Source organism: Colius striatus, chromosome 6 (genome assembly GCF_028858725.1).
Source record: "Colius striatus isolate bColStr4 chromosome 6, bColStr4.1.hap1, whole genome shotgun sequence".
Taxonomy (NCBI): Eukaryota; Metazoa; Chordata; class Aves; order Coliiformes; family Coliidae; genus Colius; species Colius striatus.
The window spans coordinates 25634738-25658040 of record NC_084764.1 but is presented as its reverse complement, the minus strand read 5'-3'; the positions used below and the strand labels follow the sequence as shown (position 1 = coordinate 25658040).

General features: G+C 40.1%; 1 protein-coding gene across 1 annotated transcript in view; it reads left to right on the top strand.

The window, feature by feature from the left end:
• SPTLC2 (serine palmitoyltransferase long chain base subunit 2) overlaps positions 1-22708 on the top strand; it is a 73034-nt gene extending 50326 nt beyond the window's left edge. Inside the window, exons 10-12 of the mRNA XM_061998408.1 lie at positions 11492-11627; positions 13600-13729; positions 18309-22708. Coding sequence (XP_061854392.1) covers positions 11492-11627; positions 13600-13729; positions 18309-18428 — 386 coding nt within the window. The 3' untranslated portion in view covers positions 18429-22708. The remainder of the gene's footprint in view (positions 1-11491; positions 11628-13599; positions 13730-18308) is intronic.
• Positions 22709-23303: the final 595 nt, after the last annotated feature.

The window sequence follows — 23303 nt, the reverse complement described above, 5'->3', positions numbered from 1 at the left end:
TATGCGGTAGAATTCAGTGTGGGTAACTTTAGCTGCTTTCTGCATCTAGTGAGGGATAACTTTTTGCTAACTTTAGGATTTATCAGACAGAGAAGGAATTTCTGAAAACTGAAACTATTGAGGATAATCAAACATTGGAACAGAGGTCGTGGAGTCTCCATCTGTGGAGACAGTCAAAACCCAACCAGATACAGTTCTGGGCAGTCTGCTCTTGCTACCTCTGCTTGAGCAGGTGGATCGGACTGATTGATTGCAGACAACTCTTCAAACCTGAAGGATTTTGTTAAAAGTGAAAGTGGTACCTCCCACAGCAGTAACATCCAGTTTTTAGCATCTTGAGACATTTTATGTCTTTACGCAGAGAGAGTAATAAATCTGTAGAACTTCTTTTAGATTCCCCCAGTACCTTTTCCAGTGCTCTTGAGCCATAGAGAAAGGTGTAAGGTGGATGTTAAGGGCTAATGGGATGAAGCTGGAACACAAAAGGTTCCATATAAACATAAGAAAAAACTATTTCACTGTTCAGGTGAGGGAGCCCTGGCACAGGCTGCCCAGGGAGGGTGTGGAGTCTCCTTCCTTGGAGGTCTTCAAGACATGTTCCTATGCAGCCTGGTCTAGGTGGACCTGCTTCTGCAGGGGGGTTGGACTAGATGATCTCTAAAGGTCCCTTTCAACTCTACCAATCTATGATTCTGTGTTTCTAGAGTCACTGTGCAAGATGCATCCTACTGTGGGGTAGTTTGGATATGCTTTTAACCACTAAGCTATCTAGTTCAACCCTATGCAAAAATGAGTAAGTAGTGCTGGTAGTAGCCAGCCCTTAAGTTCTGAAATGCCTGGTTGGTATGTATGTGAATTCTCATCTGCCAGATGGTAGCTCAGTAAATGTTTATGGCTGCAGGTATGCCAGCATGTTAACCTTTCTACTCCCAGAGCTCTGCTGTTAGCCATTGCTGCTTTGTGTTAGCTGTTTATTAGCACAAAAAATGGCACTGAGTCTAGGCAAAATGAAAACATTTATAATCTCACTTTAATAACTAAAGATTAACCATTTCTAAGTTTCAGCATTTATAAATACCTCTAATACTGTTTGCAAGTATTACTAAATGTTTTGTTTATGCTGGGTTTAGGAGTCTACATTGGTGAGATTTGAGGCAAGATGGTCCGTTAACCAGTCTTTTTTTTCTGAGGCTGTGACATCAGCCTTGTACTAGTTTCATCTCTCACTTTAAAGCTTGGTTTTTCAGGATCCTATAAAAGAGATTTTGCTGTAGAAAAGCTTTCTTGTAGTTTGATAAACATTGGCTCAGTTTAAATTGGTTTTAATGCTGCTCTTACAAACTCCTTAAAATATTTATTCATGATGGTCTCCTTTACACACATACCTTATTTCAAAGTCTCTGTTTGCATAATGGAACTTGCTGTTTGAGGCAAAAGATGACTAATCAAATAATTATAATACTGTCATGGCTGTGCATGAGTGAATGGTCAGTTTACCTGATTTTATTAGCATGTCATTTTGTAACATCTTTGTGTTACTGTATTGCAGAAGACTTTTGACATGAGCTAAGACTTCTGTTCACTGCTGTACAGAGATTGTAACTGCTTTACAGAGTTTACAGTTTAAATGATACACAGATCAGGGCGGTATGAAGAAATCAGACTTACAACTAGTAAGATCTTCTGGGAAAGCATTTCCATTGTGGCATTTCAGTACTCAAAGGGGGCTTATAAAAAAAGATGGAGGCAAACTTTTTGGTAGGTCCTGTTGTGTTAGAAAAAGGGCCAATGGTTTTAGACTGAAAGAGAGTAAATTTAGATTACATGTAAGGAAGACGTTTTTTTCCAATGAGAGTGACAAAACACTGGAACGGGTTGTCCACAGACGTGATTGATGCCCCATCCCTGGAAATATTCACGGTTAGGCTGGATGGGGCTTAGTGCAACCTGATGTACTTGAAGATGCCCCTGCCAATTGCAGGGGGGTGTGAACTAGATGACCTTTAAAGGCATTTCCCAACCCAGTGTATTCTGTAATTACACATGTGACCAGAGTTCTTTTAAAACCACTTTATGTCAGTATGTTTCAAGTGATAATTTTTTAACAGATCATATCTTTGCAGTCACATCAAGAGACATGATCATCTCTTTATAATGATCACTTGCTGATGAAGGTCATGGTACGAGCACGCTGCTTTGGAGTTCTCCAGATGCAGCTGTTAGTTGCAAACAAAATCATAAAGTGCAAATATAAAAATATTACTCTGGGCTTTGGAATATGTCAAAGGCTTCAATCTCACCAGTATATATAAACTCTGTGAGTACACAATACATGCACCCAGCTGTTTTTTGGCATGCCTTTAGACTCCACTGGAACTGTTTAGTTTGATAGTAAATGCAGTGACAGATAGTTAGTATTAGCATAAATTTAGTTTCTTGGAGACCTTTCAGTACCAAGAACATCAGCCATCATTTTTCTTTTCTACTTTTTCCATTTCTGAACCTCTTTAGTTTTACCATTGCCAACTTTTAAAATAAAATTTAGCAGTTTTCCTCTCTCCTTTAGTGCCTTCACCTCTCTAGTGGCTCCATACTGGGTACCCATGTAATCCAGGCAAATTCCCTACATAGAGTCTTGTTAAAGAGCCATAGGCATGGGGTTAACTCTGAATGGTCATGAGCCAAGCCCTTCACTGCTTCTCCTAAAATAAATTGTTGCTAATGCTGTTGCCATATGGCCAGCGAACATGAGCTCTTTTGATTTCCTTGTTTCTGCTTTCAAGTGTGCTGGCTCTCACACCGGGCTTCTCCTCCCACGTTATTTGTAGTTTGTCCCCGAGCGGTGAACTTGGGAAGCACGCAAGTGTGTCAGGAGAATAAATAACTTGATTCAGCTGTCCAGTTAGCGATTCCTTAGCGTCTCCTGGATTAATTGAATTAAACACAGCTCTACCATGATGCGGTATAAGCTTTTTTGGGAGGGAGCTCATCCTGACAGCAGATCGCTGCTGCACAGGAGTGGGCAGCCACCTCGGATGCCTCAGTACGGGCTGCGAGATCCCTCTGTGCAGCAGTGTCCCCTAGCGGAAGATGATCTGTCCTGGAGACTCCAGGCTCTGGATATAAAGCCTAAGGGCTGTTCCCAAAATGACTGCCCATCTTGTTTTAAACCTGAATCCCCCCAGAAGCACTGTGGAAAAACGCAGTGAGTTGCTTCTCTTTTCTGACAGGTTTGCTAAAGAGCCGAGTTTGAGCTATGAAAGAGTTATATCATAGCAACAACTTAAGGAATTATTCTAATTACTTTTAAAAGTTTGTCATTGTTTTGGCAGGTTCTCTTGGCATTTGCCAGTGTGACCTAGTGCTTTATAATGTAGAACTGTGGGAATATCATATTCTGACCCATGTGCAATCTCAGGTTACCTTGTATAATTGTGTATAATACATTTCTAAAGTCCTGTAATAAAAATCTGCAGACAGCATCTGAAGGGAAGGATGTAAAATTCTTACTGCAAATGTTGGCAGGGATGCAGTGCTCACAGATGCAAGTTTAGAGGAAGCAGATTTGTGTATGTGAAGCTACCATGTTGCTGAAACTTAAACAATGAGATAGAAAAAGTACTCTGAAAGATAAGAAATTTGTATGTAATGTACAATTAAATTTTCCTTATTAGCTTTTGTAGTGAGATCTCTCAGAAGAAACCAGGGAAAACTTTGCTTTAAACCTCCCTCTCATTTTTGAGCTGTTGTAAGTCACTTCTTGTGAGGCTAAAAGCATAGGTTGCTGTAAGAGGTGACCTTTCCATTAATGCGTAGGTGAATGCTGCCTTTGATAGGACTATGCACGTGAATGAGTCTTGGTCTTCCTTTCTGCCTTGGGATGTGAGCTCATGTTATGGGTCCTCTTCCTGACAGATGATGTTACAAACCTCTCAAAATCATCTGTGGCAGATATTACTATCCCAGGTCCTTAAACATCTGTTACATACTTTTTTTAACAACACCTCCCTGTCTCTTGGTGCAATTGTTGAACTGGATTTTTTGTTGTTCCTGTGTTCTTTAGTTTAAAATGTCACTCTACTTTCTCTAGTTTTCAGTTTACTTACTGAGCCCTTAAAGAGGTACTACTTAATTTCAAATCTGCCCCTTGCTTCCAATCAGTGGAGTTTGTCCTTTCTACTACTTGGCAAATCTAAAAACATTTTGTGGTGTGTTTTTTTTTTTTAATTGTGCAAGCGTTGTTAGAAGTCATGCTTGGCTGGTGCTTTTTAGGAGATAATTTAGAGGGAAATTTCAGTATCTTAAATGAATAATCAACTTACATGAATATTGATAATAAACTGAACATGAGCCAGGAATGTGCCCTTGTGGCCAAGAAGGCCAATGACATCCTGGGATGCATCAAGAAGAGTGTGGCCAGCGGGTAGAGGGAGGTTCTTCTCCCCCTCTCCTCTGCCCTGGTGAGGCTTCATCTGGAGTCCTGTGTCCAGTTCTGGGTTCCCCAGCTCAAGAGGGACAGGGAAGTGCTGGAGAGAGTCCAGCACAGGGGCCACCAAGATGATCAGAGGACTGAAACATCTTTCATACAAGGAAAGGCTGCGGGAACTGGGGCTGTTTAGTCTGGAGAAGAGGAAACTGAGGGGGATCTTATTAATGTTTACAAATATCTAAAGGGTGGGTGTCAGGAGGTTGAGACATCCCTTTTTTCGATGGTATCTAGCTACAGGACAAGGGGTAATGGGATGAAGCTGGAAAACAAAAAGTTCCATATAAACATAAGAAAAAAACCTATTTCACTGTTCAGGTGAGGGAGCCCTGGCACAGGCTGCCCAGAGGGGTTGTGGAGTCTCCTTCCTTGGAGGTCTTCAAGACCCACCTGGACATGTTCCTATGCGACCTGATCTAGGTGAACCTGCTTCTGCATGGGGGTTGAATTAGATGATCTCTAAAGGTCCCTTCCAACCCCTACCATTCTATGATTCTATGAAAAATATTATTATAACAGTAAGAGTAATCAAGTCGTTATGCCTTCTCAAAAACGCAACTTTGTATTGTGGTTTTTTAGTTATGAAGTATTTACAAGTACAGTGTCCAGAAAACAACTTGCCTTATTATGTTAACGTTGCAAAAGATCTTCATAAGCCCTCGGGAGGCAGCTTCTGAAAGCTTAGTGGAGAATCTGTTAAATCAGCAGAAGAATATTGAATTCCTAGTTAATATTTGAAAAATACTTGTTTCTAAAACAGAGTATGCTGAATTGTGTCTTCCACTGAAAGAGTCAACCAAAAGACAGAAATGTTAGGAGTAATAAACAAAATGGAAGAATAAATCTTTGCAAAAACAAGGGCTTTTTAATGTGAAAAAAAATACAAGCTTGGATATATTATAGCATCACTCTGACTTGAAGAAAGAAACTTCTAGAGTATTATATATATAACCAAGTTTCCATCACCTGTTTACTTTGATTTAAACACAAATGTCCAAAAATACAGGCTTCTTGAAGTACAAATTATCACTTTCTTCTGTTTGGCTCAATTGAAAGCAAGATATATGGAGAAAAAAGTCTACTCATGCTAATGAAGTAGTGCTTTATGTTCACTGTCGTTGATGCTGATCTTCTTAGAAATGCAATCATGAAATACTGCAGTCTGGTCTGTGTCCTTTCCATGTTGGGTATGTTTAAGCCACTTTGTCTTATGTTTGCGGAGCAGGATGCGATGACATCAGTTTGTTCTTTGTGCCTTCATAGTGGATTGTGACTTCTCTCTATTTTTCTCTGTTTTCACTGGTGGTTGGCTTTTAATTCTATACATGTCTGGAAGGCATCTTACTGAGCTTTTGTTGTCAAGGATTTCCACAAAATCAGGTGGTAGGTTGGCATCATTTGGAAAGAACAGTGGATGCTACAGAACGTACCCATTTCACAAGTTCTTTTTATTCCATGCAAGAATATGGAGGCTCAGTCGTTACTTACGTAACTAGTAACAGTAAGTAAACGCTACTGCTCAGGTTATAATATGCCTTTCCACATTGTTTCCTGAAAAAGTAGATTGAGATCTACTGCTTTGTCCTTTCACACATACACATGTATGTATATGTACACACACAGAGGTACCATAATCAAAACAAGCACTTGATTGACCTTCTAGTAGTTAGCTGCTTTCCTTTTTTTCTTTCTTTCCAAGAAAGATCAAAAGTTGAACTTACTTAGTCTTGGGAAAGCATTTGTACAAAGGAGGGAAAAAGGTTTATTAGATTCCCTAGATTGTGGCTGTCCAGAGAAGAGTGGGCAAGAAACCTGCCCAGGCAAACAGTTCCTAGAAAAGTGTTGCAGCTCGGGTCATGCTAACATCTGTGAAGTTGTGGTATTTGTCAGTGTAAACCTATTGCTGGATAAATCCCTTTTTTGATTGAAATAAGCTATACCAGGAGAAGTGATTCTGCCACAAATTAAGGATGGCACATCTGTCAGTAAGTGATAAAGTGCTTCTTACTTCTAACACCTCTGGACTGGCAAGAGTTTGTAAGAAGGGAAAAGGTTGAAAAACAATGCAAAACAAATTACATTAAAGACTGAAAGTAACTCTTGAGGAAACAATTAATGGAGTATTTCCATCTCAAAGATTAATTTGCCTGAATATTCTTGCAGTGATTTACAAGATGTCTTTAATATGCTCCAGCCAATCTTCTTAAAGCTTGTTTATTAGATACATACTGTGTCTTATCAGAGGCAGTATGCTACTGTCAAAGTACATCTTCACAAGTTCTTATAGTATTCTTACAAATCTCTGCTTGTAAATGTTTCATTTCGTTGATCACACATAAAAACTGGAACTGAGTGTGTTCTATTATGTTACAGCATGAACTGTTATTAAGAGACTAAATGAAGCAATAAATATGTATCACAAGTGGGATGATTCTGTGTGTACCAAATAAGAATCTATTTGTATCAAGAGTTTTCTTTTATTCCACACTTTTAATTTAGTCATTAAAACCAAAGATGTTAGCCTTCAACTGGTATGTAAAACAAAGGTGTAGAATTGCTCAGTTGAGCTTCATTGTCCATGTTGATAGCAAAAAAAAAAAAATAGGGTAAATTAATTCTGTAAGACTAAAACTGTGTCAAACAGCTACAGGATTAAGTTAATGAAAGAAAATAAAGTAACTTCATCATAGCTACTTAATGTTAAGTCTTTACAAGAATTAATTAAGTATGTAAACATATAGCTTCCTCTGTAATGTGTCAATTATCTTTGTTTTGGATCCAGGTGACAGTGATCCCTAGTGTGACAAGCAGATGAGGTCTTACTTGTGGGTTTCTTTGTCCGTCTGAAGTTGGTTTGTCCCTCTGGAGTTCAGCGTCAGTCAGTAGTCTGTTTGTGTACAATACAACATGCTTTTCATTTCTCAAAAAGCCTTGCTGATGAAGTGTTGTATTGTTTAGAAGGACAGATTTGTTATTACTCTGTAATTACTGCATAGAGATCACAAGAAGGGGAAAAAACAAATACATCCTGGTTGAATTAAATTTTCTTTTGAGTCCAATGCCATCTATGATAAGTTATTCATCAGCCCCTATGGATGACAGGAACATTACAAATATTAGTGTAGCAGAGTAACATCCACACATTCTAGGGCTTCTTTGTAGAGATGTTTGGAGGGTTTTTTTAACATGGAATAGAGAAGTTAACCAGACACTTCTTAGAGCTGAAGAGCTGAGACGTGTTTGGTTCTTTTTTCTTCCCCTCCCCCCCGCAAAAAAAGAGACAAAGTTCACTCTGGCCTTGCAAAAACCTTTAACTGCTGAATTATTGCTTTGTATTTATTAAACTGGCTTTTGCAAGTAAAGATTATCTGAGAGTCCTTGTGATATTTGGACTGCTAGTTTAATCATGAGCTTGAACAATGTAAAGAGCAGCAAGGCTAAATACAGGTGAATTTCTCCATTCATGTGCCTCATTGATAAACCTGTTGCAAGAGGAGTTTAGATTTTATATGATGGAATGTGGAGCCCCATTTTTGTCCTGCAGATAGCTGCAAGGTCTTTAGTAAAGGCCTTAAGACCTCTACTTCTTATACAATAGCAGCGTATTCTTTAGGGGATACACATGGGCATTAGACTAAAAGACGTCCAGGCTGCTACAAGCAAGGAAGTATTTTACTGAATTGCAAGATCAGTCTTGTTATGACTGCAGTAAATTTGCAACAGGCTATGAAAGCAGAGAAGTTGTTAGTTAATCCTCTAACTCTGGCGTAGGTCTGTCAGTAGCTAGCTTATGCCATTTACAGGACCCATAAGGGACTTCAGATCAATTGCTCTGATAAGGGGTTCTAGTTTTCTGGCCTTTTTGAAGAACTCGGTTCCAGTAATGCTCTGTTTCTTCCCCCTTTCTTTCCCTCCCTGAAGGTCATCACTTTCCAGTTTCCTAGATGAAAGGATGTTACCAGAATCATTGCACAACCCCTATGCGAGAACAATTGGCAGGGTGGTGTCTGAGCTGGCCTTTTTTTGCATGGTCTTAAAAATGAAGCTGCATATTGCCAACAAAGCCAGCTGCTGGAGAATCGCTGCAGGCCTGGCAATCTTTCTAGGCCTGCAATTGAGCAGATGTGGATAGAGCTCTGTTTGGGCTGAAAAGGGGTTTTGGGGTCCTGTCTGACTGCTCAGGCACTGTTTGGGTACAAGTGGGAGTCATGGTGGTGCCTAGTCTCTGCTCTCTCTAGGTACTGCTTGGTTTGTCTTTGTGATCACAGGAAACATGGTAAAACAGTTAACAGCCTGCTTCCCTATTGGGTACCTGTGGGGCTGAACAGAAGAAAGTTAAGAGCTAAATACTGGGTGTGTGTTTGTTGCATAATAGTGCAAACCCTCATTAATTAGCATGTGGCATTCTTCAAGTGTGGAGGAATAGGAGACTAAATCTGTTAAAGTGCAGAGGAGAGCAGCTGCACAGGATGCAGGGAGAAAGGAATGTTGAGGAGGAGGAACCTGCCCTCAGTTCTTGTTCAATTTCTGGTTCTTTGCCTCACCAAGTCTGCACTTTTCAGAAGATGGTGATGACATGGTGGATAGTGGGAAGACATCACTGAATATGTTTGCAAGTTCTCAGTAATATTGTTGTAGCCATGGTGACAAGTTTTTACAGAGGTAATAATTTCATTAAATTTAATGATGGTTCTGGAGCAAAGCAGCTGACAGGCTTTTGAGACCCACAGATCTGAAGAAGGCAAGCATCTTTCAAACCTGTCAGTTGCTCTAGTAGTTGATTAGGTCTCTCTAGAGAACTGAAAGAACATGTACATGTACAAGAACATGTACATGAAACTTACTTGCATTTCAAAGCACTCTTCAGTCTACAAGGACAAATCTAGAATCATAAACTGTTTCTTTGGGAAACAGTTTAAGGAAGACTCTGAAGTGGTTGCCAACTACAAATTAAGGTTGCTCTTTAATCTATAGCGTGGAAGGCTCTCAACCACTCGGAAAGGGGTGTGAATGTGCAAAGGGGAAAACTATAAAGATGCTGAAGTTCCTTCTGCTTGAAGCACTGTAAACTCCGTGCTTTATGGGAGTGTGGAGAGAATAAATGTTATGTGTGGGAGAAGTTGCATTCCTGGTGGTGTGAGAGGCACTGATCACAGCAGTTGTATTCAGCTGCCTACATTACCTTACTATTCTCATTGTGGTAAAAATCCCATCAGTATTTTGATGGGATTCTACATCACTGACACAAAATGTTGTCAGAAACTGTGCACTTCTGTATAGAAGACACGTGGATGCAGCTTTCTCAGAAGGTACCATAGTAGTTATTCAGACACTTGAGTTCTTATTGATTGTCTCAATGTCAGAAATGCAAGTAGTGGCTTTTGGCCCCTTCTCTGTAGTTTGTTGTAGTACTCCTGTTTCTTTTCTTTGTCATTTTAAAAAAATTTTCCTTCAACTTCACTTTACAATCTAGGGCATTTAAAATAACCAAATAATTGGTCTGAAACCAGAAGAGAAAGCTGGGTCTCCACTGGACCATCTGAGACAATTAAAAAAAGAAGTTTCGTAAGCACAAGATGCCTTTGTGTCTTAGTAAAATCTTACTGCTTTTGGGAATTAAGCTTCTGCAGAAACTCCAGGAGAGAAAAGATTAAGAAATAATGCTGTTAATGGAGAAGAGATGTCTTAAATGGCAGTGAATGCTGTTAAAAATACCATCTCCTACCCACTAATGATAGGCCAATCCTTTTTTTTTTTTCTCATGCTTTGCCTTTGATGGGATTTTGCCTTTGATTGCATGGTTGTGGGTGGAATGTCTGATACTCTTGGCTACAAAAACTATATAGGTTTTAAAATTACATTTGTTCTGGCCTGAAGCAGAGCTATGTGGGTGTTGGATGTTTCTTTGAGACCTGACGTTCCTTTTGGCTAATCACCTTATGTTACCTACAACTTTGAAGGAAGACGATTAGTATCTAGCAGCTGACTTCCCTGTGTGACGTGAATCCACACTGCTGTAGATTTAATGCCTGGGTATATGAATCATCCATCTGGTGAAGGCAGTGTTTGGATAACCAATTATCCAGAAATGTACTCTGTGGACCAGAGACAAGTAATTATGAATGCTTCTTATTATAGTCTCATCAATGGAACAGCACTTAGTCTGTCAACCTCATTAGAGTATTAGCTGATCAGAAAAGCATTATCATCTGCTCAGGTGAAATGTACATCTTTTTTCTGGGCAATACAGAAAGGTGGCACACTGTGCTAGGCTAGAATTTAATTAACTTATTAATAGGTTGTCCTACGTGTATCTGAATAGTTGGAATATTTAAATGATACTAGTTGTCTAAAGTCCTCTGTACTAATTTTATCAAATGTGGAAAAAAAAATCTGTAGAATTAGTTAACTACATGATAAATTGTTTGCTGCTTACGCAAAGGGAGCAGGATTATCAGAAGTAATTGGTTTAGTTTAAAGCCCAGCTCATTTTAACAGAAAAAGGTTAGGGAGCAGCCACATGATCAGTTCAGCAAGCAGATCGAAGGAGGAAAGTAGTAATTTCCATTAATTTGCAGTAATTTCCAGGATAAAACATGGTGAACAGTCTCAGATGATTCAGTAGGTTTCCATTAATTATTCAAAGTGTAACAAAACTCTTCAAAGTGCAGGTACCAGGGAATTTTGAGCAATTTTGAACCATTTAAAAGCAGGTAACTGCCTCATTTTGCCAGGTTCCCTTTTGATTAAAAATCAAATGTGGAAAAACTAGGAAATGCTTGGACCTGGTTGTGCCTGTTTTAGTCCATTCAGCTACAGCTTTGTCAGAAAATGAGTTATCTTAATTGCATGAGGGAGAAGAAACTGCATATTCTAGTTTGCATTTAATACTTCCATAAGCACAAGCAGTACATGCATAGTTTGTACTTTAGCATGAAGTCTTGTGGTGGGGTTATGTTGTTGAATTTATGGCTATTGTGTTCACAGTCCTATTTTATTTTCTAGGGAAAGCACGTGTGCAGCAGCTAGCAGAGAACACGAGATATTTCAGGAGAAGACTGAAAGAAATGGGCTTCATCATCTATGGAAATGAAGATTCCCCAGTTGTGCCTCTGATGCTGTACATGCCAGCAAAAATTGGGTGAGTTTAACAGGATAACTTCTCATTTGTCTTCCTTAAACCTAGGATGGTCCAAGAATATTAAGACTTTTCTAAAAATAAGAAAAGACTGGTTTGCTTTTTGCTTTATGATTGTTACTGAGTCTTATTAAAATATGGAAGCTTCCTATAAGTAATCCTGAGAAAATCAAGGCTTGTAGCTTGAGGAAGCAAGAAGATACTTTGGGGAAGCAATTTTAGCACTACATGCCGTGTTTTAAAAGTTGGAGGTATAGGTATTGCATTTTATTTACATATAAAGCTCCTGGCTCAGGAGCCAGCATTTTCATGGATAAACTCTGAGAATTAAAAGAAGCAGCGGGGAGGTGGGGCATGATGGGTCACAACCCCTGTTTGATGAATTCCAAGTTTATTAAGAGGTCTGGATTTAATAGCTCAGGTATTGTTAGTAAATGGTAATAGAATTGTAACACATAGTTTTATGAATGCTTGTGGACTTGTGGGCTGCTGGGTGGATAATTAAGGCTGAAATTGTGCAAGCAGGTTGTAATGTATATATTGAAATTTTTTTGCAACATATACAAAAGCCTAATTGCAAGGACAACTTGGCTTTGATAGCTGCTTTTCAGCATAGGGCTCAATCAACACTTTGAGATTTGGAAAGCACGGCTTAATTTTAAGCTATACTAAACATCTCTAGTGCCCTTCTACCTCAGGCTTCAGTCTTGCTAAGCACTGTGCTTCTGTGAGGGAACAGACAACTTCCAGCACCCTGCATGAAGGTAGTTAAAGTCTTCCTCCACCCTTCTTGGTACAACCAAATTGAACAGGCCTATAACCTTTATGGGTGTTACAGAGTCTGCAGCATGCACCATCCAGCACACAGAGACATACTGTTTCTATTGCCCAGGTGCTGTCCCTGTCAGTACAATCTTTTCCTTGGAAATGTTCATGGAAATGTTTATTAGCTGAGCAACTAGACCAATAACTTACTTAGGAACGAGCAAGAACACAGAGCTCTGATGACAGTTAGCTCTTAGGATCTACATCAGGTCTATTTCAGCCTTTGCCCCTTGTAGTCTGTTTTAAAAATCATTTGAATACTAAATGGATGCAAAATGAAGTGTATCAGGATGCACCTATTTATAAGGGAAACTGTTGTTGCAGAAGTAAAATGCAGAAAACTTAAATTAGTAAAAATCCCAGTAAAAGGATGCTATTTTTATACATCGTTATAAAGTGATGAAGTTCATCGCTACTTCTCAAGACGAGGTCAGTTCACAAAGGATTAACCATTTCCTGTGTAGAAACATCCAAAATTGCGCTGCCATGATGGAAAGAATCTGGGTCTTTATGCCTATCAGTGCATAAGTCACAGCTGCTATTTTTTTTAGTCACCATAAGAATTAGTTTTGTGTAATGTGTAGCAGTTGTATAAGGTTTTTGCACCTTCCTTAAAAATACGTGATATTGGATTAGATGGTCTCAATTTACTGTGGCAATTCAGTGATTCCTATGATAGGCACCTAAGTGATACATTTTGTGACACCATAGTGTAGTTAAACTGGTGAAAACAAACCATCTTGAAACTGCATAAGCATCTGCTTTGGAGGATTGCAACATGGGGGATTCCTTAGTCAACCTTCTGAGACAAAGTCATTGTTTCCTATTGGAAAGATTTCCAGGCTTAGCTTACAAATCCATTTAGAAACAGCTTGCTAAAAGATGAGCCTCTGCCATGTATAATCTTTCACCTTTGTTACAGCTTTATACAGTGAAACCTTTTGAGAGGATCGCTTTGGGAGAGAGTTGAAAGCACAACTTTGTGAGGAGGCATTCTGCCTCTGAAAGAAAGTACCGAAAGCTCCAAATTTTGGTTTTACAGGCTTGCTTCAAAAAAGGCCACTATGAGTTAACATCAGAGCCCTTCATGCTGCTGCTGCCTTGCGCCCACTCGTGCCATTCCAACCATCTTTCTTGTTCTCTCCGGCAGTGCGTTTGGGCGTGAGATGTTGAAGCGGAACATCGGTGTTGTGGTTGTGGGCTTCCCTGCCACTCCCATCATCGAGTCCAGAGCCAGATTCTGTTTGTCTGCAGCTCATACCAAAGAGATGCTCGATACAGTAAGTGTCTCATCTTTCTTTTACTCACACCATCTATAAATAGATACAAACAATTGCCAATTTTTTGTAGACTGATTCAATGTTTGGTACAGTCTAGTTGAACCTAATGTTCAAAGCCTTGTGTAGTAGACTCCATCTCTCTTCCCTTTCTTCAACAATGCAGTTTAGTTGCCTGTAGTAAATCCCAGAGACTTCATTTTCCTGTTTGAAATTGTGAGAGACAATCTTATTCCATCAAGACAATGTTTGTTTTTTCCTCTTAAGAGGCTCTACCTTTCACCAAGTCATTCAGAAGGAAAAAAAATCTGCTTATCCTGACCCTAAATGCAGAAGGTAGGGGAGAAAAAAGCCTGAGAACCTCTAAAACTTCTATATTCTTCTCAAAAGCAAAAAAGTGCAAAAGCAAAAACAGTGCAAACCTCAGCACACGATTTCCACAGAGAGTTTTTGTTCCAAAGATTGCTATTTTAGTTTTTGTTTACAGCTTCAGAGCGTTGTACCTTGAATGATCCTGTCTTAAATGAATGTGTGCCACATATGATGCCGTCACAGACTCCTGCCTGCAGTTATAGCAGGAATAGAGGTCTCCTCTGAGGAGGCCTGCATCACTCTTAGGAGATGCTGCCTTAAAAATTAAGGATGGAAGTTACTTTCTGATTAGTATAGTTGAAAGAGTATTATACAAATCAGCCTTAGAGTACTTTTTGGTGTGTTCATTTCTGAGTGTTCTTTGGTCATCTACATGAGCTGTCTTAGACTCTGTCAGAATTCTCCATTGTATTTTTTCCCCTTGCCGTCCTGTGACTCGGCACTTAAGCGAGGTTGAGTCATGATCTTGGACTTCAGAAATCCTGGGCTCATGAGGTCAGTAGAAAAATATGGAGTAATGAGGACTTACTTACCTTTGGTGTGAAGGAGAATCAAATAAGGGAACATTTAAACAAACTGAAGATACACAAGTCCATGGGACCTGATGGGATGCACTCACAAATGTTCAGAGAGCTGGCTGTCGCTGCAAGGCCACTCTTGACTGTTTTCTTTGCAATGTCATGGTGATTGGGGGACGTTCCTGAGGACTGGAAGAAAGCAAATATCACTACTGGCTTCAGGAAGTGCAATCTGAGGAACTGTGGGTTGAGAATCCTCACCTTGATTCTTGGGAAGTTGATGGAGAAATAAATCTTTGAAACTATTTTCAAACATTTTATAGTCAAGAAGGTGATTTGGAGTAGTCATCATGGAGTTATGAAGGGGAAATTATGCTGGATGTCTAGATGTGATCAGGTGGTAACAGTTCTCAGTACATGAACAGCAGATGGGACATATAAACAGATACTTACTAATGTAAAAAAAAAAAATCAACCTTTTCACACTGCACTGATGCAGAACTTTCATATCAACATCTGACATAGCTCTCATTTCAGTTTTGTTAAGAAAAGTAGCAATACAGTGGTGTGTGTAGCTTGGTAATGTACACTTAGTGTCATTCTGTATCAGTTAACCTGTCAGTGGTGCTGTACTTGCTGCTTTTTTGAGCCGTCTGCCTTGTAAAGCCTGAGAGATTCTGCCCTGACACTCCAATGGCAGACTGCTTAAGGGGGTCCTTCCCAGCTACTTGTCCTGCTACTCTTCCTGTAGTTATCCCTGTAGTTATTCAGTTGTTTCTGTGCCAAATGAAATTTCTAAAGCAGTATGTTTAGAGAAAGCCCTCTCCTTCCCTTCCTTTCACCCTATATACAATGAATGGTGTCACAGACTGTCCTCAGAGCATGGTAAAGGGACTGAACGCGTTGATACAACAGAGGGAGCAGTAACTTTTGGCCAAGTGGATATAAGGGGGTGACTGAGAAGAAGGAAGGAAAAGAAAGAAAGCTGAAGTCTCTGCAATCAGGTTGCTCCAAACTGAGCTACAACTGAAACTACAAACTTGATTTGCTGGTACTATCTCAGCAGTCATGCAGTCTTGCTCTTGGTTAGTCTACTAGCTGGAGTCTTGACATGACAAGCTGCTTTTCCAGGGTCTGTATAACTGCTGTACTTGCTCTCCTCCAAAAGCAATGTGTAACTTTTATTACACTGCTTTAAAAAGCTCTTTTCCTGTCAGTTCACTTACAAGTGTTTCTGCTTTCCAGAAAAGGTTTCAAGTTTTGTGCATTTAACTCTTTTTTGTAAAGACTTCTTTGTAGAGTACTTGTGTGTGTGCTAAATGCTCTAAATTCAGGATATGCTTGTTTAATATACTATAATAATAGCATAATTCTATATTATAAGAAAATTAATCCAGGACAAAATGAGGTGTGAATCTTGAAGTTAAGAAATCCTGATTTAGCTCAGTATGTGGAGGCTTTGTTCCAAGTTAGTGTAATCCATTTTAAGGTTCGAAACAGCTGCATGCTCTGAACCCAGAACATTGGCAAGAAGAGTTAGTAAGAAACAAGTCTTTCTGTCGGTGACTTTGTGTTGTGTTTTCTTGTGATCCAACAAAAGGAAATCGATTTCAGGCAGCTAATCATACGGCAGCTCTCAGATCTGATCCCTTTGCTGAACTATGGCAACAATATACAGGATTAAAAAGAACTGAAATTAATAGACTTGAAGGGAGCTGACAAAGACCTGCTTCTAGTCAGTGACAAGAAGAGAACTTAGTAGCCCATCTATGTGTACATGGGTGCTGCATAGGGCTGTTCATGCTTTTTTTTCTAAAGGAAATTTGTCCAGGTTTGGAGCACGGGGAAGAGCAGCTTGTCTTGTAAATGCTAATATTTCTAATGCTTCCTTGTTCTCATTAAATAAACCCACATGATGGGGAACAGTTCTCAGTTACAATTTTAACTGTTTTATGTAAATAAAACTTCCTTGCCTGAAAATATTTGGCTCAGGATCAGAGTGAAATCCCTCATAACCTGCATCCCTGTGGGCTGATGCTTTCTTTTCAGTGATGAAAAATATATTACACTCTCTTGAAGTCAGAGTTCACCAATGCCATTTCCTTTGTAGTCTTTGCTGGTCACATGGTCCTTTTTGTTTTAAATTAATAAAATCCTAAATCTGTATTCAAGAATAACAGTTAACAGACTCTTTCAAGAGAAATTCAACCTTAAATTGTTTCCATATGGGATCTTTACTTAAAGCTCTGTCAAACTGTGCCCACGCTTTTGTTTTGTTTTGTTTTCACCAAGGTCCAGTTTCTGGGTTTGTCGTTCTCCCGGATTTGAGAGTGGAGGGGTGTTTGCTGCCAGATACAACAAGCAATGAGGGGCCATTGTTTAAAGAAACAAAAACTTGAACATCGAGGAAGGAAAAACATGTCTGCCAACTATTCTCGAGACAGGCATTTGACTCGGAACATGTTAAAATTGGAGAATTAGTGTTGAATTAGTGGCATTCTGAAGGAATGCTGAATGTACCTATCTGAATAAATTTAAAGTTCAAGGGAGTGCAAAATGCCAACCCTTGAGTTAAAAAAAATCACATTGGATTTGGAAGTCATCTTCTGAACTCATTTCCTTGTCACTTGCCTATATAAGAGAATTAGCATCACGTACTGTTGCAAACTTGTCCGCAGCAACTGATTTTTTTGTACCTTGTTCTGGGAGTGTTTTGTAGAGAAATTAATTGAAGTTTAAGGTTTGGCTTTTAACAAACCCTGTTGTAAACCGGTGTCTTATCAAAGAGATTGGAACATAAAGAAAGCCTGATTAACTGAGCCGGGACTTTCCTCATTTCTTAACCAGCAGATGTTTGATCTCTGGCAAACTTCATAACATTTGCATTCAGGTCAAAATGTTGAAAGGTTTTAGCTCACTAGCAGTGTTCTGGGCCGTCAGTTGCCTGAGAGCTGCCTTTGTGGCAACCTCAGTCAGGGGGACTTACTTTCTAGGGAAGAATGCTTGGGTTCCTACCTAGAATAACTTTTCTTCATTCCTTGGATTGACTGGCCAAAATCTCCCATGCAGTGTTGTTTACAATGCAGAACTTGCATCTCTAGTTTTGTATGGACAATGCAAATTAAGCAAATGTCAATATAACAAATGCATGAATAAGACATGTTAGCACAGTGTTGCAGTTTGCCTTTTGCTGTCATGCAATTAAAAAAAAGAGAGTAAGTCAGGGGTGCTATACTAACACACGTGTTGCTTTCATACTGAGAGATACATAACATAAAAAGGAATTCAGCTTTGATGTCCCTTGCTTTCTGCTTCAGCTTAATTACCTCCAGGAAGGGAGGAACATTGTTTGCAGATTTTTTTCTGTCTATGAGTATTTGTGGCTTTTTCAGGGGTGACTGTGACACTACAGTTAGTATTGATGAGTATTGTGATCCTGCCTTGGAAGTGGAGTAGTCAGATGGGCACACAGTCACTCTCTGCTAAGTGATAGGTGCTGCTCAGTTGTTCCCAAGGCTTCTGAATGCTAAAATCTCAACACTGAATGCCATGAATCTCTGCAGACTTGCAGAGCAGTAAAATCTCACATCAAACGGCTATCAGAGTAGTCTGCAGGCATGCAAAAAGCAAGATCTGCTGATAACTTGCTTGTGTCTGTCTCCCTCACTGATATAATGTGGTTTCTTTCTCAGGCTTTAAAAAAAATCAATGAAGTTGGGGACCTTTTGCAACTGAAATACTCCCGTCACCGTTTGGTACCTCTCTTGGACCGACCATTTGATGAGACAACATATGAAGAAACAGAAGACTGAGCTCCCTCCATGTGCCTTGGTGGGAGACACACACCCTGTGGGACACTCCGTGGCACGCAGGCCACAGCACTCATGAGCAACACACTTATGACTGCTTAGCATAAAAGACATTTCCTCACAATACTGAAGTGGCCACATCAGCTCTAAATGGCATTTTGTAAATAGGGAGAGGAGGAAAAAAAGCTTTGATTCCTGTGTCTTTGGGGTCTGGCCCTAGAGGTGCTTGGCTTTATTTTTTTTTCTTGCTGCTTTTTTATTTATTTGTCTCTATAGGTTCCCAGCAGCCTGAGTTGGCTGTGACTGATCAGCTCTGACTTTGTATGCACCAATGCTCCCAAATGCTGGCTGAGATGTTGTGAGCATGTGTGACGCTGGCATGGCAGCATTTCCAGTGTCACTGCTAGGTGTCTGACCTTCCCAGTAAGGAGTGAATTGACCTCTCTGTTCTTGGAGACTTCTTAGAGAAACTATTGATTGCTAACGTTGACATATTTAACAAGATAGATAATCAACCGAAGTTGTTTTTTCTTTTGCAGTTACTTGTGTTTAAGACTTGAATTCAGCCTTTTAAAAATAAATGTGTTGTTGACATGTCACTGACAGGACCATTGTTCCCAAATATTACTTAGTTTTGTAAGCCACAGGCAGAAGGACTTCTGGGACTTTTACCAATATGGATAACAAATTGTCTTCTGGTTTTGACACTAGTTGTCATCTTGATATAGGCTAAGTGATGGAGAGGGGTTTTATTTTTGGAGTTTTATTTCTGTTGGACTGTACTTTGTCTTCATTCCAACATACTTCTGTTTAAAAAAGAGAAAGGTAGTTTTAGTGTGTGTTGCTTTCTCATCTTCAGGTTAATTTCTCTTGCTTTAGAATTATCACAAAACTATCAACAAGTCACTGCTAGAAGGGTGCTCTTGGAGTTAAGTAAACTGTAGCAAGCTTTGTGCTTCTTGTTAAGACCAGAACCCCTAAATAATCAGGCTCATACAATTGATGACTATAAGGAGAGCCACATACTTCCTGTAGATCTGTGAAAGACTGATTGCTACTCTTTGTTGCGCTAGTTCCCTGTTTCTTGTCACATAAGAGGTGTTCTCATTGGCCTTATTGCACGAGGAAAAGTATAGAGAGCTTGGATCTTGTATCGTACACTACGTTTCATCTAGCCAAGGCAGTCTCAGTTGGCAGCTGCATCTCTGTGTAGGCTTTCCCTGACAAGAGAATATCCTCACAATTGCATTTTGTTTGAGATCTTCATTCGTTTGCATTTCTGTTATTGTGGGATCAAATTAGTGTTCACTGAGCCAGTTAAGTTTGGAATCTTACCTTCAGGTTCCACACTGTCTTACTCTGATCAAAGCTTAAAATGGACAGCTTTGCTCTGGCATACCTTAGAGGTGTCTGCTACATAGTCATTGCATCTCAAGTTCTTTAAGTGAACAGAATGTATTGTTGAAGAGGTACCAGGAAGTTTACAACAGGAGTCAGTTGCACTGTAGTTTGTTTCTGTTGTTTGTATCTTTGACATGCAGGGTTTCTACAGAGATAGTACAGCTTTAACACCATGTCAATTGGGCACAGCCAGCTTTCCACTTTAGGTTAGGATGATGCTTTTTGTAGGTGGCTGGAGTTTTTTAAACAGATTGGTCATCATAATGCTCAGGCAGAGTGCAGCTCACAGCTTCTTGCCTGGTGCTGGGAAAGAAAAAAACCAATTTCAGTTCCACTGTGCACCTAACAAGGAAGGGAAGGAGAGCTTTGTTCACCAGAACCAAGCACTTCTGCAAATACGTCTGGTGATTTGAAGAAGAATGGGCTTCTATACCACAGAATGTCTGTCTTCATGTATTTATAGTTCTATTTTAATGTAATGGAACTTCAAACCACTGATTCAATTTTTTACTCTTGCATCTCAGAAATTTAGTTAGAGAGGAAGACCCAAAATTCTCTGTTTCCAAATAGGTTCAGAAAACCATCTGTAACTTAGTCCACTAACGCTGCTTTGCTCACCTTCTGGAGCAAAGTGTGTGCACAGTCCAAGAAGCCAGGAACTCGTATGTGCAACTTCAGTGGCTATGGAGTAGTCTCATTTGTCAGCCACAGAGTGAGGAAACTGCATTTACATGAGCCGACTTGCTTGCCTGTGTTCTGCCCAGGCCTAGCTCTCAACATTCCAGCAGATGACCAGCTTTCTGACATCAAGAAGCTTTACCTCAAGGAATTTGTTTTTTTTCTTTTGGGATTGTAGTAGGAAACAAGAGGAGGTTAGTGCAGGGAGCCCTGACTCCAGCCCTGGTCCTGTTGAATTCATCCTGGAATGGTCTTAAGATCAGACAAAACTGACCAACTGGAAGGGATAGATATGGGTTGGTAGGAGCTGTTCTGAGCACTCCCAGGTGTACGGTGTGTTTGTGTCTGCTTCAACTCAGTTTGAAAATGGATCTGTTAAGTTAGGAGTGGGTTGTCATAGATTCTACAGGTTTTGAGTCTTGCATTCAGTTTTAGGGCAGCTTGTCTTTAGAAAGGAGAAAAGCATCTGGGTAAATCTCAGTAATTCAGATAACTCCAGTGTAACACTTGTGAAGTGGTCAGTGTTTGAAAATTGCTGGTCCCCATTGGGATCCTAGTTGCACTTGTTGATAGTGTTCATGCTGAACACATTTAGCATCTTTCCCCTGTGTCACGCTCTCTGCATATGACTTTGAATTCTGTGTCACAGAGACATTTCAGAAATCATTCAGACAGCTAGTAGCATTTGCAAGCTGCTTGGTTACCATATCCTGCCATATCCTTTTTGGAAAGCAACCCCTCCCCAGAGGCCGTTTATCCAAGGGAACCTTTTTTGCCAGTCTGGTACCTGTTGAAACTGCTTCTGAAAAAGTAAGAAGTTAAAAGTCCAAGATTTCACACTTCTAAGTCAGTAATTCCCTGAGTGTGAAAGCCAGGAAAATCTTTTCACAACTACTAAAAAATTCCACTCTCCCAAAGGAAAGAGCAGACCACTGCTGGTTTGTCATAGGCAAACCTACAGCATGTGTGCTGTCACGGGATGTGTGGGATGGACTGCTGCTCCCCTGTTTGTGTACTGACCAGAAATCTGTCTCCTTGTTTTGTCCTGGCAGTAGAAGTGAATGAAGGAACCAATCTCTAGAGATCACAAAGGAAAGAAAAGCTGCTTAAGAAATAGACTTCAGTCCCTGCCAACTTTTCTGAGGCATTCTAATTGAAAATGACTCCTGGTATTTCTTCAGAGATGCGAAATTCAAAAGAAAATGAAGGCTGCTTTTGAACAAAGGCTTTTGCCCTGTACTGTACATTGGCTAAACTTACTCATAAATATACAACAGTTAACTTCCTGGTACCTCTCTGAAAAACTTAGCAAGCAAGATTTTGCTTCTGCTGAAGCAAAGAGTTTAGGACCATTATAATTTTCAAGGCTGATGGCCATGCTCGTTTACTCCTAAACAAAAAACTGAGGAGCTCCTACTACCAAGCATCAATGAAGAGTGAGAGATCTGCTTTTTGTTAGAAACTGGCCTTAGAATGGCTGAGAGGAGGGTCAGGGACTTCAGAGGCAGTGGCAGCTAGCACATTCATTTCCTCAACAGTAGGTGGACAGGTCTCACTTGAACGTGCCAAGGGTTGGTGCCATTCCAGAAATACCCACGGTGAAGAGAAACGTGCACCAAACATCTGACTGCTGCAAAGCATTCCTTTTTTCTTTTTGCCAAGTCTCACCCTGCTCAGATAGTATTTCTGCTACCCCCTAATGGTATATTAAGCTAAATGCATCTCCAGCCTTTAAATATTATTCACTTCAGGCCAGTTTGAGAGAGGTAAGAGGAACACTGGAGCCTGAGGCTTTAGGCTAGCAGCCCCAAAGCCAATGGTGGCCCACATTTCCACAAGCCCCGGGCAGAATTACCAAGTCACAGCACTTTGTCTTCAGTTGTACTGTATTCTGACACCTCTGTGTTGCTATAATGTACATATATATTGGAGTTTTTGTAGATAAGACATTTTAGATAAAATTTTTAAATGGGCTCCCTCAAAAATATTTTATGCCAGATGTCTATAATTTTTTTTACACTCAGGATTAATAAGAAGTTGGATGCTTTGTGGGCAGGGGAAAGAGAAATGGATGGTACATTGGCTTTAAAAAGGTAACAATGCATGTTAAAAAAAACCCAAACAAACACTGGAGGAAAAACTGTTTGGGAAATAAATCCATTTGAATATATTCTATGTTCTGCATAATAAAGACTTTAAAAAAATGCTATCTGGGGATTTTTTTTTCTTTCTTAATGCTAATGAGACTTTTCCCTTGTTAGACCAAAGCCTCTTCCCTTCCCTGCCAATCCCTCTACCAGCCCCAAAAAACCCAGTGTACAAATTTCATACTGGAATGGCTGGCTCAAACCAGACTGTTGGGGGGCTCAGATCAGTGTTCCACTCTAGCCTTGGACTCCAGAGCCAGGCAAGCTTGCATGTGACATGGATGCTTAGCAGTTTTGTTGTCCAGCACCAGTCCTGATGCAGACACTAGGGAAGCTTCTGTTGTGGAGAGACAGATCTGCAGAGGTTAGTGCTGTTCCCGAGCAGCCAGACCCAGCTCTGTGCCAGAAGTCAGGCTGCTGTCACCTGTTTGAAAGGGCTTCTTCATCCATCTCGCATGGAATTCTTGACCTCACATCTGTCTGGCAGTCTGTGCCTTGTTTTAAACATTTCCTTCTGTTCATCTCAGCCCTAAGTTAGCATAAACCAGATGTAGGTATTTGAAGTGTAGGTGCAGGTCCTGTTTTCAGCAGCAGTGGGCCCAGGTGCTTTGCAGGGTTATGCTAAAGCTGCTGTAGAAACGGTGGAGATTTT